Source organism: Ctenopharyngodon idella, chromosome 3 (assembly GCF_019924925.1).
Source record: "Ctenopharyngodon idella isolate HZGC_01 chromosome 3, HZGC01, whole genome shotgun sequence".
Taxonomy (NCBI): domain Eukaryota; kingdom Metazoa; phylum Chordata; class Actinopteri; order Cypriniformes; family Xenocyprididae; genus Ctenopharyngodon; species Ctenopharyngodon idella.
In genome coordinates this window covers 33,073,823-33,093,072 of record NC_067222.1, presented here as the reverse complement: position 1 = coordinate 33,093,072, position 19,250 = coordinate 33,073,823, and the positions used below count along the sequence as shown (strand labels likewise).

The window sequence follows — 19,250 nt, the reverse complement described above, 5'->3', positions numbered from 1 at the left end:
TTGCTAGCGTAAATGTTTAATCTAAAGAAAGGGACACAGAACGAATCAATGAATGAATCTGAACAAATTCTTTTAGTGAACAAACTCAAAACAGGAAATTTTCACACTGGTATATGGGCCTATAATTTCAAAATCTGTGTATACAGGCCTATAATTTATGGGCACCAGGGAGGCTCTATCAATATGCGGAGTATTGAAATGGCTTATGAATGTGCACTCGCTTTTTATTTTCACCTTTGAATTCATGATCACACGTACTCTGTCTACAGGGAGCAACGGTACTGACTGCACATTTTGCAAGATATTTGTCAGTGACGCTCTGGGTCTGATCCTCTGCCATCATCTTGTCAATCATCTCTCACATCATCATCGTGTGACGCTGCAGCTCTTGCTGTATGAAGCAGAGCAGATGCTTTCAGTTAATAATTGTAGCGTCCGTTGTCTAACTGAACTAAATGGCTTTTATTTCTAATAAAAAACAATACGACAGTGGCGGTGGTGTCACAGTGAGCAAGTAATGTAATCGTGTGTATGGCCGAATACAGTGTAACACTGGTAAAAGCCTAATCCTAGGATTAATCAAAATCCCCACCACTAAAACTGAATATGCCCTTAAATTAATATGTATGTTCCGTAGCTCAGTGCCATCATGTATGGACTATTCTACACTCTAAAAAATGATGGGTTAAAAACAACCCAAGATGGGTTGAAAATGGACAAACCCAGCGATTGAGTTGTTTTAACCCATCATTTGGGTTAAATGTTTGCCCAACGTGCTGGGTAGTTTTATTTAACTCAACTATTGTTTAAAAATTACTGTATTGCTTGCTTAAAATGAACCCAAAATATGTTGGGAATTAACATTTATTACATTGTTTAATAAATGAACATTTATTAATAAGTTTAATGAATAATAATTAAACAAACATTTATTAAAGTGTTTATTAATAAATGTTCACCTTTTGATTATTATTGTTGCCTCTAGTAATTATGTGTTTGATTTTTAATTTCCAACCTATTTTGGGTTCATTTTAAGCCAGCCATATAGAAATTTTTAAAGGGGTGGTTCATTGCGATTTCACTTTTTTTAACTTTAGTTAGTGTGTGATGTTGCTGCTTGAGCATAAAAAGTATCTGCAAAGTTACAGCGATGAAAGTTCAAAGCAAAGGGAGATATTTTCCTTTTAAAAATTCTCTGTTTAAGGACTACAACAAACGGCTGGTAGGAACTACAACGAGCTTCTTCCCGGGTTGGTGACATCAATAACCCAAAAATTTACATAAACCCTGCCCCCAAGCACACGCAACAAAGGGGTGAGGCCATGTTATTGCAATACAGTACGTAACACAAATGCAATAGCATGTCATAAAAACAGCATAAGTTATAACCGTAATTAAACTAAACTATACCTGTTCCATCTTCATGCAGCATAATTCTCTGGCTCTATAGGATCTTACAACAGTTCCCACACGAGCGATTTATAGATTATCATGACAGAATATGTTAATCAATGACTTTAAGATAGTTAACTCCACATCAGCTACATAAATTCATCAACTAACCATTCAGAAACGTCCTGTTGCATTCTACATGTCATCACTTCTTCTTGAGTCTCTCCATCATTGTCCGACTCAGTTTTGAACATAAAAGGCTGAACAGTTTCTGACATTTTCAGTGAGTCTGTGTGAGGTAATGTGAGGCACTGCTAAGTGCTAACACGAGCTCCTGAAACTCCACCCTCTTCTTGGGAGCAGCAGTTCATTTGCATTTAAAGGGACACACACAAAAATGGAGCGTTTTTGCTTACCCTCAAAAAGTGACAAATTTAACATGCTATAAAAATTATCTGTGGGGTATTTTGAGCTAAAACTTCACATACACACTCTGGGGACATCAGAGACTTATTTTACATCTTGTCAAAGTGGCATTATACCACCCCTTTAAACAATAGTTGGGTTAAATAAAACTGCTCAGCACGTTGGGCAAACATTTAACCCATTTTCAACCCAACTTGGGTTGTTTTTAAGTGAGCTTCAAGTGAGGTTAGATTTTTTAGGGGGCTGACAGCTAGATTAAGATTAGCTCAGATGAAAGACGAGAACAAAGCCCCCTTTAACATGGTCTAGGAACCCTATGGTTATCAGGTCATGGCAGACAGACTTTGAATCTACCTGGAAGAAACAGACAAACATGTTTAGTATGATCCATAGCTGTTATGGTACATGGTTGAGACAATCAGACAGAGATGTGTGAGGTGCAGCAGGAGAGATTTTCTCGCTGAACACAGCCTCACAGCAGATGGCAGTCATGTTGCAATGTTTCTCAAGCTCATTTCAAATAGAGCTTATCTTAGAATCCACTGAAAGCCTCCTATTTTGCTGTGCTTCAACTCTGACCGCAATGAGAGCGTGTATTTGTGTGGCTGTCAGTACCAATGACCTTCACGCTGAGTGCCTGTGGCACTGAGAAGCACTGCCTTCACAAATCTGTCTAAAACATTGTCACAACAAGCCTTTAAATCAAGCCTTAGTGTGCGCCCCATCTAAAGCACCTTTGTTTTTATTGTTCCTGCAGACACCCACCAGAACTTTCTACCACAGGGCTGAGGATCCTTCTATCAGCATCATGCCCCTCACATTCCTCACGCTGCGCTTCTGCTGTTTCTCTCATGATACTGATGAATCTCAAATGCTCTGGAAAACACTCTGAAAAAATGGCAATGTGCTTCATGTGATAACATCTACAGTTAACTAATTTTATTCAAATAATAATATATATATTTTTTTTTTAACATTGCTGAATCAACCTAAATATATTAGGTTATACCAACAAAACTTACAATTAAAATTAAGGGTAAGATCAGATAGAAATAGCTCTTTAACATAACAATTGCAAGTTACCACTTTTTACAGTGCAGGTCTGACATAAATATAGATTCAAATACAATAACGATACTAACATTATTTTAATTAGAGGTGCCTGTGACTCATTACCATTACTCTTCCTAAAACAACTTCATCCAGATAAAACTTTCCCACACCGTGCTATAGACATGAATAATATTGTTAATGTGTTTTTTTTAAGAGATCAGCATTATAAAGCATTACAAATCTTCCCAAGCCATACACTGAATGTCACTGAAACTTATGATATACAGTAAGCAAACCTAGTAACACCATAACACCCACAACACCATAACAACTACAATAAGCACCTTGAAACCCTAAAGGTGATGATACACGGGGCAACTTTTTGAGCAATGTTGCTTGGGCACTTTCCCATTGAGAATGAGCAACAAATTGCTTTCTAGATACTTTAGATCGGTCGTGGGCAATTTTTTGACATCCTCCAATCAGATTGCTAGCAGCCAATCACGTGGCCGGCTTGGAGGTTTAAAAAAAAATTCAAACAAGATGGCGGCCTCTTAGCGGCAGTGGAGCGAAGAAAGGGAGCGTGAACTTATATCTTTTTATGCTGGTAAGTTGTCATGTGTTAACCCAAAACAGGGAATTTACCTCCTTTAATGCTTAAAATACCAACAGGTGTCCAATTTAGGGTGCGTTCACACTTGTCATGTTTGGTTCGATTAAAACGAACCCTGGTGCGATTGCTCTGTTAGTGCGGTTCATTTGAATTTATGTGAAAGCTGCCATCCAAACCCTGGTGCGCACCAAACAAGTGGACCGAGACCACTGAAAAGATGGGTCTCGGTCCGCTTCCAAACGAACTCTGGTGCGGTTTGAATGATATATGAACGCAACACGGACCAAAGACAGGAAGATGAGACCCTAAAAAGTACAGAATCCTCACGCATAACGGTTTTTCTCGACATAGTCGCAAGTTTGCACATCACAGGCATCAGACGCGCGTCTCCTTACAGCAGATCGTTTGTGTGTGTGACGGAGGGATTCCCGCCTCTGTTTTGACTCCTTTACACATTTTATAAGCTCTTCACGAGTTCCCAGCTGGCCAAAATACCATCATATGCAGACTATGCACACACAACGAGCACATTTATCTCAGCTCACAGCATTGTTTTGGATGTTCGGTAAGTTCCATCTCAAAAAAAGCAATACGTCATAATATCCGACCAATCAGGTTGTGAATGTATCCCTATGCCTTTAGGTTCGGTATCTTTTGGTTCTGTGATAAAATTGCCAATCTGAACGCTAATCTGACCAGGACTAAATGTTTTTTTTCTTTTTTGGTCCGGACCAAATGAACCAAACGAACCGAACTGCAAGTGGGAACGCACCCTTAATGTGCGTAGGCTGTAATTTCGCCATTGAATGTTTTCAGTTAAATACTAAAAAGACGCGTGCCATTTAATGTCTGCAGTGGCATAAGCTATAGGGCGTATGGCACATGAAAGTAGCTTTTGACGCGATTGACAAGGGTTCGAATCCACCCTTTGCCAAACTCGCTCTTCTCCCTTTTCCTATCACAAATCAGATCGGGAAGGCATTTATATTTAGTAAAAATGAAGAAAATTTTTGAAAAATTAAAATAAAGTGCCTAACAAGTGTTTATAATAAGGTTGGCAATAGATTTGCTCCTCTCTGATTAGTTGCTGCCAACTGACCGTTGCCCTAATTAGTTACCCTTTGTCTCACCAGGTTGCCCATTGATGCCAACATTGCCCAGCAACATTGCTCAAAAAGTTGCCCCGTGTATCATCACCTTAAAGCAACTGACTAAATAACGCCCTAGCAACCACCTAAAACACCACTGCATCAACTTAGCAATGCCCTGGCAAACACAAAAAAAACACTCTAGCAACCACTTAGCAATGCCATAGTGACCACCCAGAACCCCCAGCAACTGCTTAGTAACACCCTAGAGCACCAAAGCAACCATTTAGCAATTCCCTAGCAACCACAAAAACATTCTAACAACCACTTAGCAATCTCCCTAGCAACGCCCCAGTGACCACCCAGAACCCCCTAGCAAATGCCTAGTAACAACCTAGTGACCACCCAGCAATCGCCTAGCAATGCTGGAACATTGGAACATGCATGCTAAGCTATGGTTAAGACTATCTTTTCTTTATATAAGTTAAATTCAAGACATTGTAGCTGTACCTTCATTAATCCCATGGTGTGAGATGTTAAAGTGATCGCAGGGGAAGGTGATGATGTTGATGTGTGACTGTCATTTCAAGGCTAGATGGACCACAACCCATATTGGCAGTTTAACCTCAGACAAGAGAGTCTAGCCTGCACTCCATTTTCTCACTGCTGCCCTATTCTCCACTCAGCAGACAACATAATTTTATCTTTGTGTAGAAAGCAATAGTCCAAGGAGAAGGAGTTAATGTGCAAGTCATTTATCTTGCTGATTCAAATATGAGCTCGGCCTGAGCAAGGCTGCATGTGTAAATACACACCGTGTATGAGGATTAAGGCTGCACGGAGGTATCCGTCGGTTTAGAGTTACAGCTTTCATTTCCTTAAAACCCATGAAGCAGAGCTGTGATGATGAATGCCGCCGTTGTTCGGCGACAGTGATCAATAGAAGAGATTTTTTAATTATTCTGCTGGTTTCACAGCTTGACAAATTACAGCAAAATAAATCAGGCTTTGATCTTTGGATCTCTGGGCTAAAAGCAGGACAGGCCCTGCTGTATTTTGGGTAATTTGAGATAGTATGATTAGTGGGTATGTTGTTTTGGGTAGTTTTGTTAGATAATGTTTGTGTATTTTTGCATATGTGTGAGAGTGCGTCAGTGTAAGTTTGCCTGTCCGTCTGCGCATGTGAGAATCTGTGAGTATTTGTGGCTGCCTGCCCATCCACCGTGTGCACGAGTGCATTTTTATATGTGAGGTGCAAATTCTGTGAAATTCTGTCTCCGTGCTCCATCATACTGCCGATACTGGCTGAAGAATAGACTGTGCTCCACTGACTACAGACACACACACACAAAAAAAGAAAAAAATAAGAATAGGGAGCTACTGGCTCCTTAAAAAAAGTCAGCGGCTATGAGTGAAAATAGAGATAGATGCTATTTAAACTAAGTGAAAATAGCAATATATTCTATTTACACTAAATGACAATAGCAGCATTTTCTTAGTGATATGCTATTTACACTAACACCGTGTCTACACCAGACGCAACTTTTTTCGCGCCACATCGCGCCGCGCCACAACAGCTAAAAGCTGTCTACACTGAATGCGACAGACTGACTGCTGCAAAGCACTTGGACTACATCAGAAATAGAACGGGGAATCCGTTTACTGTCGGGAATTTGTTGCGTCGCATCGCGCCGCATCCAGTGTAGACAATAACACTGATTATAATGGGTTCTATTATCTTTTGACGCTTCGCCTCGCACTGATCACATCCGGAGTAGACACGGTGTAAGTGAAAATAGCGATAGATTCTATTTACACCATGTAAAAGTATCCGTTATTTTCAATAAGAGTAAATAATAATTACAAACCCGATTCCAAAAAAGTTGGGACACTGTACAAATTGTGAATAAAAAAGGAATGCAATAATTTACAAATCTCATAAACTTATATTTTATTCACAATAGAATATAGATAACATATCAAATGTTGAAAGTGAGACATTTTGAAATGTCATGCCAAATATTGGCTCATTTTGGATTTCATGAGAGCTACACAATCCAAAAAAGTTGGAACAGGTAGCAATAAGAGGCCGGAAAAGTTAAATGTACATATAAGGAACAGCTGGAGGACCAATTTGCGACTTATTATGTCAATTGGCAACATGATTGGGTATAAAAAGAGCCTCTCAGAGTGGCAGTGTCTCTCAGAAGTCAAGATGGGCAGAGGATCACCAATTCCCCCAATGCTGCGGCGAAAAATAGTGGAGCAATATCAGAAAGGAGTTTCTCAGAGAAAAATTGCAAAGAGTTTGAAGTTATCATCATCTACAGTGCACAATATCATCCAAAGATTCAGAGAATCTGGAACAATCTCTGTGCGTAAGGCTCAAGGCCGGAAAACCATACTGGATGTCTGTGATCTTCGGGCCCTTAGACGGCACTGCATCACATACAGGAATGCTACTGTAATGGAAATCACAACATGGGCTCAGGAATACTTCCAGAAAACATTGTCGGTGAACACAATCCACTGTGCCATTCGCCGTTGCCGGCTAAAACTCTATAGGTCAAAAAAGAAGCCATATCTAAACATGATCCAGAAGCGCAGGCGTTTTCTCTGGGCCAAGGCTCATTTAAAATGGACTGTGGCAAAGTGGAAAACTGTTCTGTGGTCAGACGAATCAAAATTTGAAGTTCTTTTTGGAAAACTGGGACGCCATGTCATCCGGACTAAAGAGGACAAGGACAACCCAAGTAGTTATCAGCGCTCAGTTCAGAAGCCTGCATCTCTAATGGTATGGGGTTGCATGAGTGCGTGTGGCATGGGCAGCTTACACATCTGGAAAGGCACCATCAATGCTGAAAGGTATATCCAAGTTCTAGAACAACATATGCTCCCATCCAGACGTCGTCTCTTTCAGGGAAGACCTTGCATTTTCCAACATGACAATGCCAGACCACATACTGCATCAATTACAACATCATGGCTGCGTAGAAGAAGGATCCGGGTACTGAAATGGCCAGCCTGCAGTCCAGATCTTTCACCCATAGAAAACATTTGGTGCATCATAAAGAGGAAGATGCGACAAAGAAGACCTAAGACAGTTGAGCAACTAGAAGCCTGTATTAGACAAGAATGGGACAACATTCCTATTCCTAAACTTGAGCAACTTGTCTCCTCAGTCCCCAGACGTTTGCAGACTGTTATAAAAAGAAGAGGGGATGCCACACAGTGGTAAACATGGCCTTGTCCCAACTTTTTTGAGATGTGTTGATGCCATGAAATTTAAAATCAAGTTTTTTTTTCCCTTAAAATGATACATTTTCTCAGTTTAAACATTTGATATGTCATCTATGTTGTATTCTGAATAAAATATTGAAATTTGAAACTTCCACATCATTGCATTCCTTTTTTATTCACAATTTGTACAGTGTCCCAACTTTTTTGGAATCGGGTTTGTAGATGCTATCTATATTTTATATTGGCAGATACTATTTGCATCTCAGTATTTTTGTACATTAACAGGATGCAATATTTTCATAGATGTAAATGATTATACTTATTAAAATTATTAAATGGATGCTGCCTTATTGGGAGAATAAAAACTCTCCCTACACCTTCCCCTAACCCTACCCAATAAACATTTTTAAAGGGGTGGTTGATTATGAGTTCAGTTTTTTAACTTTAGTTAGTTTGTGATGTCTGCTATTTGCACTTAGTGTAAATAGACACTCTGTAAAAAAAAGTTGTTGACAAATTATGGTATTGCTAGATGAAGATGGTTGTTCAGTCAATTGAGAACTTAGTAACAGCTCTGAATGATTCAGAACACACGACTGGATCATTAAAAAGAATCAGTTCATAAGAATCATTTGTTGCTGAGCTTGCACTGTGTTCATTGCTTTTTAATGAGATGATATCTGATGAAGTCACAGAGAATCTGTTAAAATCCTGGTTCCAATAGTATTGAATCCCTATTTTTTTATTCCATTGTTTTATTCAGCTGTGTCAACAGAAATAATTGACCATGCAGCACTAGAAACACTGGTGCTTTAATCCAGGTCTCTTTCTGTTCTGTGACAAACCACAAACCACCATTTGCTTTATGTCTCAACACAGAGGCTTTTTTCAGTTGTGCTGAACTCTAGTACTCTAGTACTCTAGTACTATAAAACTATAGTAGAGTGCATGATTAAAAACCAATATGTACGTCAGTCTTTATACAACATGCAGGAAAAATATTCTACTAGAGATGTGGAACAAAGCAGCCCAACAAATGTCTGATTCATCTCTATGACGCTAGCACAAATAACACACTGCCATAAATAACACAATGTTCTGTGCCACTGAAACAAACTAGATAAAACTAAAGAAACATCAAGTTCGGCTGAAATAATTATTGAATGTGGCATAACCAATTTGGATGAGAGCAAATATGCCTGTCATACTCTCATAATCTAGTTAGACTTTATCAGTAATCTACATAAAAATGTTTTAAAAATATTTAAAAATAAAAATATTTGGATGCTCAGGCCACATTTATAAGGTATACCACAAAATTCTGGGCTCTCTATCACCATCTGTGGTCAAAACATAAAATAGTATCAGGATTTTATTTTTATTGTTTCTGGACATTTCCCACCAAATCAGATCCAACAGCTCTGAATATAAAACATTATTGAAGGATTATCGTAAAGCAATAACCCTTTTTTATATACTAATATTTTGTTTATTTCTAACTAAAGATTAAATAATAAATCATCTAAAGTGTACCTTTAAAAAAGTGTTATAAAACAACAAATTATTACACCAAAAACAACAGATAAAGTAACATGTTCCATTAACATTTGACAGCCCAAAAAAGTTAACATATTTTTGTTTAAATTTGAGCAGTATATCCATCCTTTCACAACTCAAAATCTAACCAACCTCTTTTCATGTTTGGACTGAAAAATGGGTTTGTGATACAGTACTGTATAGTAATTAAGTAATTAAGCATACAGTGTTTAAATTAAAGAGTAGTTATGGCTCAAAATGATTCTGTAATGTATATGGAGCTGAGCTGGATAAACAGATATAGACAAGAGAGAGACTGACTAGGAAAGAGACTTGGATAAAAGTTTGTCTAAACCAACAAGTGCACATAAGCTCTGGCAAATCCCAAGGATATTTGGCAGTCAGACAAGAACGATCATGTTTACAAGAGTCTACCACATGGAGCCATATAAAGTCCTTATATGTCCCACTCACCCATCAGTGTCCTGGAAGTTGACATTCACCTTCTTGGCAGAGCCCAGCAACTCTAAAGAAAAAAGAGAGGGAAAGAAGGATAAGTATGTTTAAAATTCAACAATAGTACACTGTGGGAGTAAGGACATTTCACAGCATGTTCTATGATAGTAGGGTTTTATATACAGTTTTTGTAGCAAAAAGTAGCAACATTTGCACAGATGAGTATTTGAGACCAATGCATCTTATTTAAGGCCTGAAATTCATATTTGCGTTGGAAAATTCTCTATTTTAGGATTGTCATTTTGAGGGCATGTGTGATTGAGCAACTTTGAGTATGCACTAGAATACTGTGTGTACTAGAGCTGCATGACCAGCAGTGAAAATTACACACTTTGTAAGTAAAACTTCCAACTGAAAACGCCTTGACATCGGACTATGATCATTTTTGGTGCACAATCAATTATTGAAATGTATACTTTTACATAAACATCACATAATCTATATAGTTTGGCTGTACTAATTAGAGAGGAGGAACAACAGGAGAGTCATTCTTCTCAGTGTGGGCCACAACTATTGTTTAGTACTGTCAGTTACCCATGCATCTTTTTTCACACACAGAAAACCAAATACTTTTGCTGTCATTTGAGATTATACTCCATGACCATTTTTAGTTTGCATTCAAATGGACCTGCGTACAAATGGATGGCAAACTGTCCTGTTTCCCAGCAGACATGGGGAAGAATGCTATTCCTGTCTCTAGGGGCCGTTCACTACATCACTTCCCCTAACAGCAGCACAGCCATAAAGAGACCCTGTGGAGGACTGAATACTGGGGCACGTTCAAGCTCAAAACGGTGCGCAACATTTTACTGCGGTTTCCGGGTTGAACGACATGTTTCCTGGAGACGGTGTGCAACGGGGTTTGAGATATGTTTTCTCTTGTTTGGTGGGTGTGTCAAAAATGTCAGCCCAATCAGCAGCAGCATGTATATAAACCACGCGGCATTAAAGAGACAGCTCGCACAATAGGTCCAAGTAAAGTCGTTTATAAATGTGTCCGCTGCAGCTCGGTATACACAACAATTGAAGATATTAGAAGACATGTTTGTCGTAAGAGTTTTATACAAAAATATAGCATACCAATTCTTCAAAAAGAACACAAAGAATGGCCTTCTCAGCTGCCATAGCTGCAACTCTTGTGTCATCAGAACAGGGTGTTCAACGCACCACCGTTTCCGTTTAAAGGGTTAGTTCACCCAAAAATGAAAATTCTGTTGTTAATTACTCACCCTTATGCCATTCCACACCCATAAGACCTTTGTTAATCTTCGGAACACAAATTGAGATATTTTTGTTGAAATCCGATGGCTCCGTGAGGCCTGCATAGGTACTAAAAACATATTTAAATCAGTTCATGTGAGTACAGTGGTTCAATATTAATATTATAAAGCGACGAGAATATTTTTGGTGCGCCAAAAAAAATAAATAAATAACGACTTATATAGTGATGGCCGATTTCAAAACACTGCTTCATGAAGCTTCGGAGCATAATGAATCAGTGTATCGAATCATGATTTGGATCGCGTGTCAAACCGCCAAACTGCTGAAATCACGTGACTTCGGCGCTCCGAACCGCTGATTCGACACGCTGATTCATTATGCTCCGAAGCTTCCTGAAGCAGTGTTTTGAAATCAGCCATCACTATATAAGTCGTTATTTTGTTTTTTTTTGGCGCACCAAAAATATTCTCGTCGCTTTATAATATTAATATTGAACCACTGTACTCACATGAACTGATTTAAATATGTTTTTAGTACATTAATGGATCTTGAGAGAGGAAATGTCATTGCTGTCAATGCAGGCCTCACTAAGCCATCGGATTTCATCAAAAATATCTTAATTTGTGTTCTGAAGATGAACGAAGGTCTTACGGGTGTGGAACAACATGAGGGTGAGTAATTAATGACAGAATTTTCATTTTTTTAAACTAACCCTTTAAAAAAAGTTTTGCCACGTTTTGTCGGGGCTGAACTCAGCCCTGGTGTCGCACTTTCTTCCATCCATAAATCACATATGCATCACTCACAGCACCACCAGGGGACCAGGATGCAGGTTTAATATGATGTTTCTGGTTTCAATCTAAGGACATAGGTCAATTGGAGACACTAAATTATCCATAGGTGTGAATGTGAGTGGGAATGTCTGTTTGTGTGAGCCCTGCGATGGACCGGCCATCCATTCAGGGCGTTTCCTCATCTGTGACCCAAGACGCTGGGTTAGGCTCCAGCCCCCCGCGACCCTAATAAGGATGAAGCGATAACGGATGGATATATAGCTATGTATCCCTATTACTCCAGTCACAACTTATGCAGAGACAAGTATTAGGCCCCAAAAAGTACTATTCTTCCAAATTACTCAACACAGCAACAATGGCTCAACCACTGGCATTCATTTGAGATGTGTTCTGTTTGATCAACCAATGGAAGATGGGATGAATGTTCACAGTGTCCATTCATTCAAAGTCTGTGGCTTTGGCTTCACAGATTTAACTGGTCTGTAGGTGATAAAATCTTAAAGACCTGGTAAAAGGGCTTCTATTTGGCCTATAATATGAGCGGTGGAATTTGGAAGCAGATCAGAATATGCCAGACGAGGTCCGTATTCCATCTGGAGTGGAGCTGCTCGCAGCCATCTACATCAGTCAGCCTGAATACAGGGCTGTTTTCAACAGCTGCTGCTCAATGTGACAGAGAACATCTGTGTGTCATTTTCTGCTCTTTTTTTAACTCTTTCACCTCTCGGGCCTGGCCTGGTGTGTCCAAACAGAGCAGAGTGGGAACTGATATGAAATAAAAAACAGGAATGGAGTAAGTCCTGAGTAAATGGATGCCTGTGTTTATGGGGAAACATGCATGCTTCTATTTCAAGATGCAAAGGTTACAGAGGAGAATTTCTATCTATAGTGAGCTGCTGCTTTTGGTCTGTTTATCAACCTTTGTCTCTGAAATCAGACCTTCAGATGAAAGGTACTGTACGTATGTTAGAACTGACCCCAATAATGGCTATGTGAAAAGTGCAGACTCTATTTTCACATCTTTTATCAATTATTCAGTTGTTTACATCAATAGGATGACCTATTACTGAAGTCTATTTTGTTTTTAAACTGTGGGAAATAGTGGTTTATGTTGCCTGTGAGTGGATAAAAATACTGTATAAAAACAGTAATATTGTGAAATAGTATTTCATCTGAAAGTATATTTACTGATATATGATGATAAGCAAGATTGAGACTGATGTGCCATTGACTCTTGATCATCCTTCCAATATTCTTCCATTAATAAAGAGCTGGAAAATTAAACCATTCTTCAGCTGCATAAGCCATACAATAATAGACATCAGCCTTAGCTTCAATGCACATAATAATTAAGTAAATCTAAACCCTGCCTAACTTCTCTCAGGATTGTTTTGTATATACTTCCTTCAGATCTTTTTATAGTGCCCACAGTTAACCCGCTGAATAGTCTGGTCCTCAAAACTGAAAACAAAAGATTACATCACACTGACACACTCAGAGCAGAGACAGAACTGGGTTGCTTTGTGGTATGAAAACATTTAGAGGTACAAATATGAGCCTGGAGATGTTCGCTCTGGGGACAAGAGGAGGAGTTTTGCCTCTTCGTAAAAATTAATGAGCCCACAACAAATAGGGCTCATATAAAAACTCAGCATGTACTATTATAGTCTACGAGAGGTAAACAACAGCTGTCAAGCCTGAGTACATGCCCCCCAAATGACAACAGTGCTCTCACACCTGAAATGACCTGAACTGAATGAAGTTTCCAACAGAAGCACACAGGAGACAGATTGACTGCCTTTTGACTGAGGAGAAATGACTCCCCTATCCATTGTTGCATTGTACTAAAATATTGGAGTGGAAAAAAGAGACAGAAGCTCTAATGGGAAAATCAAAGAGTTGGCTATAGGACTAGAGACAGCAACAAGGGGAGAAACAGCGAATGCTGCCCAGCCACGATTGATTCTGCACATCCGCTGTTTCCAGACAGAAGAATGTTATGAGATGTAGTGGAAAAGGGTCTCCGTGAGTCATCTCTCTCTGCAGGCGTTCGAAGTGGGACAAGTGTAGCGTACTTGGTGATGCACAAAAAAGACAGGGTGAGGGGTCACTGAAAGACTCAGGGCCTCATCTGTTGTTCAGAGGCTTTGTAGAGACAAGTTGGAGTGGCAATGAGTCAAAAGCATTGAGAGGTCTGGATGCCAGATGAAGAACAGTAAGGAAATGTGTTATAGCAAAAATGCATCTTATACGAAGATCTGCAGCTGCGCTCTCTTAATTTGAAATGGACAGTGAAAATGCTTGAAACTTTCCTGGAACCTAAAAAGAAGTATTGTGCTTATGCTGCCAAAAGTCTACTCGGCCGTATCACTAGTGTACCATAGAAATTTACAGTTTTCTTTTCCAGTTGGGTTTCCCTTACAAAAACATAGGATACTATTTAGAGTGATGGGTTTACTCTAACATTAGGTAGAAAAAAAAGATATGTCAACACACACAAAAAAAAAAAAAAAGAAAGAAAGAAATCTCCAAAACAAATAATACCTATTTTATGGTTAAAATTTAGAATCAGAGTGATACTCTGAAAACTGTGTGCTGAATATGTCCCACCACAGCTGAACAGACTGTGACATTATCACAATATGTGCAGGGGGAATCATTTAATTTTGAACTGTAGTAAGAGGATTAACTAAGGCTTAAATTTGACGGACCATGTTTACAAACAAAAGAACAGTACACACGGCCCATACACTGTGACAAAGTGTATACACGGTAGCCATGGGCATGAGGAAACATTGTGACACATCTGGAATAACTTTAGAAGTCGCAACACAATGACTCACAGCTGGGCCTCATGAATAAATGTTGTGTATGCAAAAATGACTTCAAACACTGCAAACACTATTTTAATGCACAATTTGGGATTTATAAACATGCTAGCTGGACCATAATTTGGTGTTCCAATAAATCAAACTGTGAGGCAATATTTTACAATATACAGTGCTGCTTGAAAGTTTGTGAACCACTTACAGAATCTGTGAAAATGTGAATAATTAAGTAAGAAAAAAGTAAGAGGGATCATACAAAATGCATGTTATTTTTTATTTAGTACTGTCCTGAGTAAGATATTTTACATAAACAATGTTTACATCAAGTCCACAAGACAAAAAAAATAGCTGAATTTATAAAAACGACCCGCTCAAAAGTTTATGAACCCTTGATTCTTAATACTGTGTGTGGTTACCTGGATGATCTACGACTGTTTTTTGTTGTGTGATGGTTGTTCATGAGTCCCTTGTTTGTTCTGAGCAGTTAAACTGAGCTCTGTTCTTCAGAAAAACCCTCCAGATCCTGCAAATTCTTCAGATTTCCAGCATCTTTTGCATATTTGAACCCTTTCCAGCAGTGACTGTATGATTTTGAGATCCATCTTTTCACACTGCAGAGACCACAAAACGTTCGGACACATTTTAATTCTACAAACAATGCTATATTTTAAAGCAATATGGAGGAGAAACGGTTAGAGATTCTGAGGAAAATTGGGTTTTAAGAGCTCTGACTAAGCTGTGATCTAGGCAAAACGCTATTGGCTGTTTTGAAAAAGGGGAGGAGCTTCTAGATATATCCCACCCTGTCTTCCTGTTTCATTGGAAATTACGTCAACACAGTGAATAAAGCTGCGCTTTCCTAGGCACTTCAGTGGGCCTTTAAGGGCTCCCTGCAGTTTTCTGTCAAAAAAGTATTCAAGTAAAAATAAAAAAGTAACTTAAGTATTTACATACATCGTAATATTTCTTTTTAAAATATTTGTATTAATTTATTATTCTTATTCTTATTAAGACAGTAATTTTTGGCCAACATTGTGCAGGCCTACGAACAAGTACAGAAAACATGGTACTTTAACAAAAAAAATGTAAATTTCCATTAAACGTATAACAAAAGGTTGCTTCATTAATCTTTTGTCAACTTTATTTTGCATAGTTACTAGCCACTAATCTAAAAATAGTTGTTACCCAGTAGTTAGGCCAATACCTCAGAATCTCCTCCCAAATAGCGAAACAAAAACAGCAGTAAATTTCTGCAAGTCAGTGGTTGCTTAGAAAGAGGCCTAACTTCATAAGCACAAACAAAAGCAATTTAAAATCGTTCAGTGAAAAAAAAGAGGCTGATTATAAAGCTGCATTTTCACTGGCTTGCCAGCATTGATTGATGTCTCTGGGGCTGAGGAAAATGGCCTACTGTGAAAGCAAACAATAGTTCAGCTAAACTTAGCAACAACTCTCTTTCATATCCCATTTCACAACCAAACCTTAGTTTTGTCCACCATTTACATCTTTTAGCATCAAAGCTCATTTCTCTGTGTCAAGCTCGCAGCTTGTTATAGTAGCAGTAGGAAAATGTCCACACCTCACCAGAGTCGTTACTTTGGGGCTTTCCCAGAATGCACACAATGAGACCCCTTCATCCGCTCTGACTGCTGAGGTCTTTGCTTCACACTATACGGCACACATAAGCACTCTAATAAAGACATTTCTGCTTCCAGTGTGAGCTCCACGACACACATCTTTACATGCAGGGCCTCGCGGTGCGAACACAACACATTCCCCTGTTCATTCATAAAGACGACAGAGTGAATGAGAAAGACGGAAATGAAAGCATCCTCTGAGAGGTGCTCTTCCTACAATCTAATCACCCAAATGCTGACAGTGGATCAAAGAGATCAGAAACAGGCAGAGAGAGCACAGACTCCATCCCAGGGAATGGCTGGCTCCAAGTGTCAAAGTACCTTGGGAGCAGTACCCGTTTCATGCTCGTGAACTGGCCTGATTGTGATCACCCTCAACGGCCATTTCAAACAGAATTGGGGCGAAACCAAACCTCATATCGGGGCTTGGTGCCGGCAGGGCTGGCAGGTGGCTAATAGTAACGTTTGAGTCTCCATGGTGCTGGCAGAGCGGATGGAAAGTGATTAGTTAAAGCTTGGCCCCGTTCCTTTGCTTTGCCTCTTCTCTTGGCTAGTGGTTGGTGGGGTGGCTCTTCCATGGACTGGACTGCTCTGCTCCCCAGCCAGCTGCTCTATCTCGCTCCACTATTTCCCAGTCTCAGACACACTTTACACACACTATCCACACATACTTTTAACCAAACTTTTACATTGCTTTCACTTTAGTGAACCCAGAAACATTGTTAAAGTCCGCCTATAGACAATCATGTTATCCCTTAAAACTCATCTTTGATCACCAAAATGACATACTGAAATGTTTTTTCCTGTGAAAATAATTTCTTCATCCCTTAAAATAGCTTGAATGTAACTCTACACCCTTGCTTCTTTTAGTATATGCAGTCAGCTTTACTGTAGTAAACGCTGCACAATGGCAAGTGTAAATATTGGTTTAATTCAGCCATATACTGTATGTTTAAGCCAGAAACGGATTCAGAAGAAGAGGAAGAGCGAATTATACAAGTTTGTGTACGTGTTTCAGAATGGTAATGCGTTTCATGTATCGCTCTCTCTGACACATAACGGTAATTGATATGATTAGCCTTTAGGGCTGCAACAAACAATTATTTTGATAATCGATGAATCTACCGATTATTGGAACGATTAATCAACTAATCATTGATTATTGCACAAATTAATCAGTATGTTTTGTTCGATTATTCCATTTTAGCAATTAGTTAAAATATTGAGTTATACTTTAACTAATAAATAAAACTCACTTCAGCTTTTGAAAGTGTATTTTTAATAAATTTCGAGCCAACTGAATAGACCAATCTACTTCAGGTTTTCTTTTCATCAGTAGTCCAACTTTTACAATGACTGGTACTGTGTTTTTATTAAGTCAGAAATGTAATAATAACTTTTTAATAAGAGTAAAAATATGAATATATAATAGTGCATTTTTTTTTTTTTAAATAACCCTCTCTCTATATTTTTTCTTTTTTTACTAACTATCGTGTTTATGGTCATTGAATGGCTTTCCTGAGGTAAATGTAACATTTTGTGACATATTAGTTTGCAAGCTGTTTTATTGCGGTCTTTCTGCGGTTGAAACTCTGATTAAGTGATTACATTAGAGCTGGATTCATTTCAGTAAGTTGTACAGTAACCTGATCTGTCTGATTTGTCGTCAATTTTTTATTGCCGGCGTTGTCAATAATGTCGACTAATCATTTCAAGCCCTATTAGCCTTTGGCATGACTACGTTATCAAACAACTAATAATGTTGTTTGATAACAACAAAACTGTCAGCCCTTGTACATGCTGTACAGTGCTCAGCGTAAATGAGTACACCCCTTTGAAAAGTAACATTTTACACAATATCTCAATGAACACAAAAACAATTTCCAAAATGTTAACAAGACTAAGTTTTATATAACATCTGTTTAACTTAACATGAAAGTAAGGTTAATAATATAACTTAGAGAACAAAATTTTCAGTTTTACTCAAATTAGGGTGATGCAAAAATGAGTACACCCCACTGAAAGTCTCTGGAGCAAAGTTAAATTTTAGACTACAAATGTCTAATTTAACAAGAATTCAACCACAGGTGGGTCTAATTATTCATTACACAGGTGTCCAGCAGACAGTTGACAATAAAAGGGTGTTAAAACCCCTTCCCATTTCACGCTGTCAGCAATGGCACCACATGGAAGAGAAATCACAAGACCTGAGAAAGAAAATAATTTCTTTACACCAGAAAGGTGAAGGCTACAAGAAGATCAGCAAAGCTTTACTTATCAGTCAGAATACTGTAGCAAAAGTGGTACAAAAATTTAAAAAAGATGGAACTGCAACCATCTTACAGAGACGTCCAGGTCGTCCACGGAAGTTAACACCTCGACAGGAGCGTCTTCTGATGAGAAGGGTTGAAGAAAATCGGCATGCAAGTTCACTGCAGTTATCTGTTATATTATATATAAATATATAGTTATATTATTTAAGTAGAAAGCCAAACTGGGGTGACTATTTCCCAAGACAATACGGCGTACACTGCAGAGGAATGGCATGCATGGGTGCCGTCCACAAAAGAAGCCTCTTCTGAAGCCCAGGCACAAAAAAGCCCACCTAGAGTTTGCCAGGGCCCATGCTGACAAAGATGAAGACTACTGGGACTCTATACTCTGGAGTGATGAGACCAAGATAAATGTTTTTGGAACTGATGGCTTCAAAACTGTATGGCGTCGCAAAGGTGAGGAATACAAAGAAAAATGCATGGTGCCTACAGTGAAACATGGTGGTGGCAGTGTCCTTATGTGGGGCTGCATGAGTGCTGCTGGTGTCGGGGAGCTGCATTTCATTGATGGCATCATGAATTCACAGATGTACTGCTCTATACTGAAAGAGAAGATGCTACCATCACTCCGTG

General features: G+C 38.8%; 1 protein-coding gene across 13 annotated transcripts in view; it reads right to left on the bottom strand.

Annotated features, from left to right (window-relative positions):
• The window catches only part of caskin1 (CASK interacting protein 1), a 111,728-nt gene that overhangs the window by 38,421 nt on the left and 54,057 nt on the right, over window positions 1-19,250 (bottom strand). For all 13 annotated transcript variants that reach the window (XM_051886149.1, XM_051886159.1, XM_051886147.1 and 10 more), the window contains exon 2: window positions 9,823-9,874. In XM_051886149.1, coding sequence (XP_051742109.1) covers window positions 9,823-9,874 — 52 coding nt within the window. The remainder of the gene's footprint in view (window positions 1-9,822; window positions 9,875-19,250) is intronic.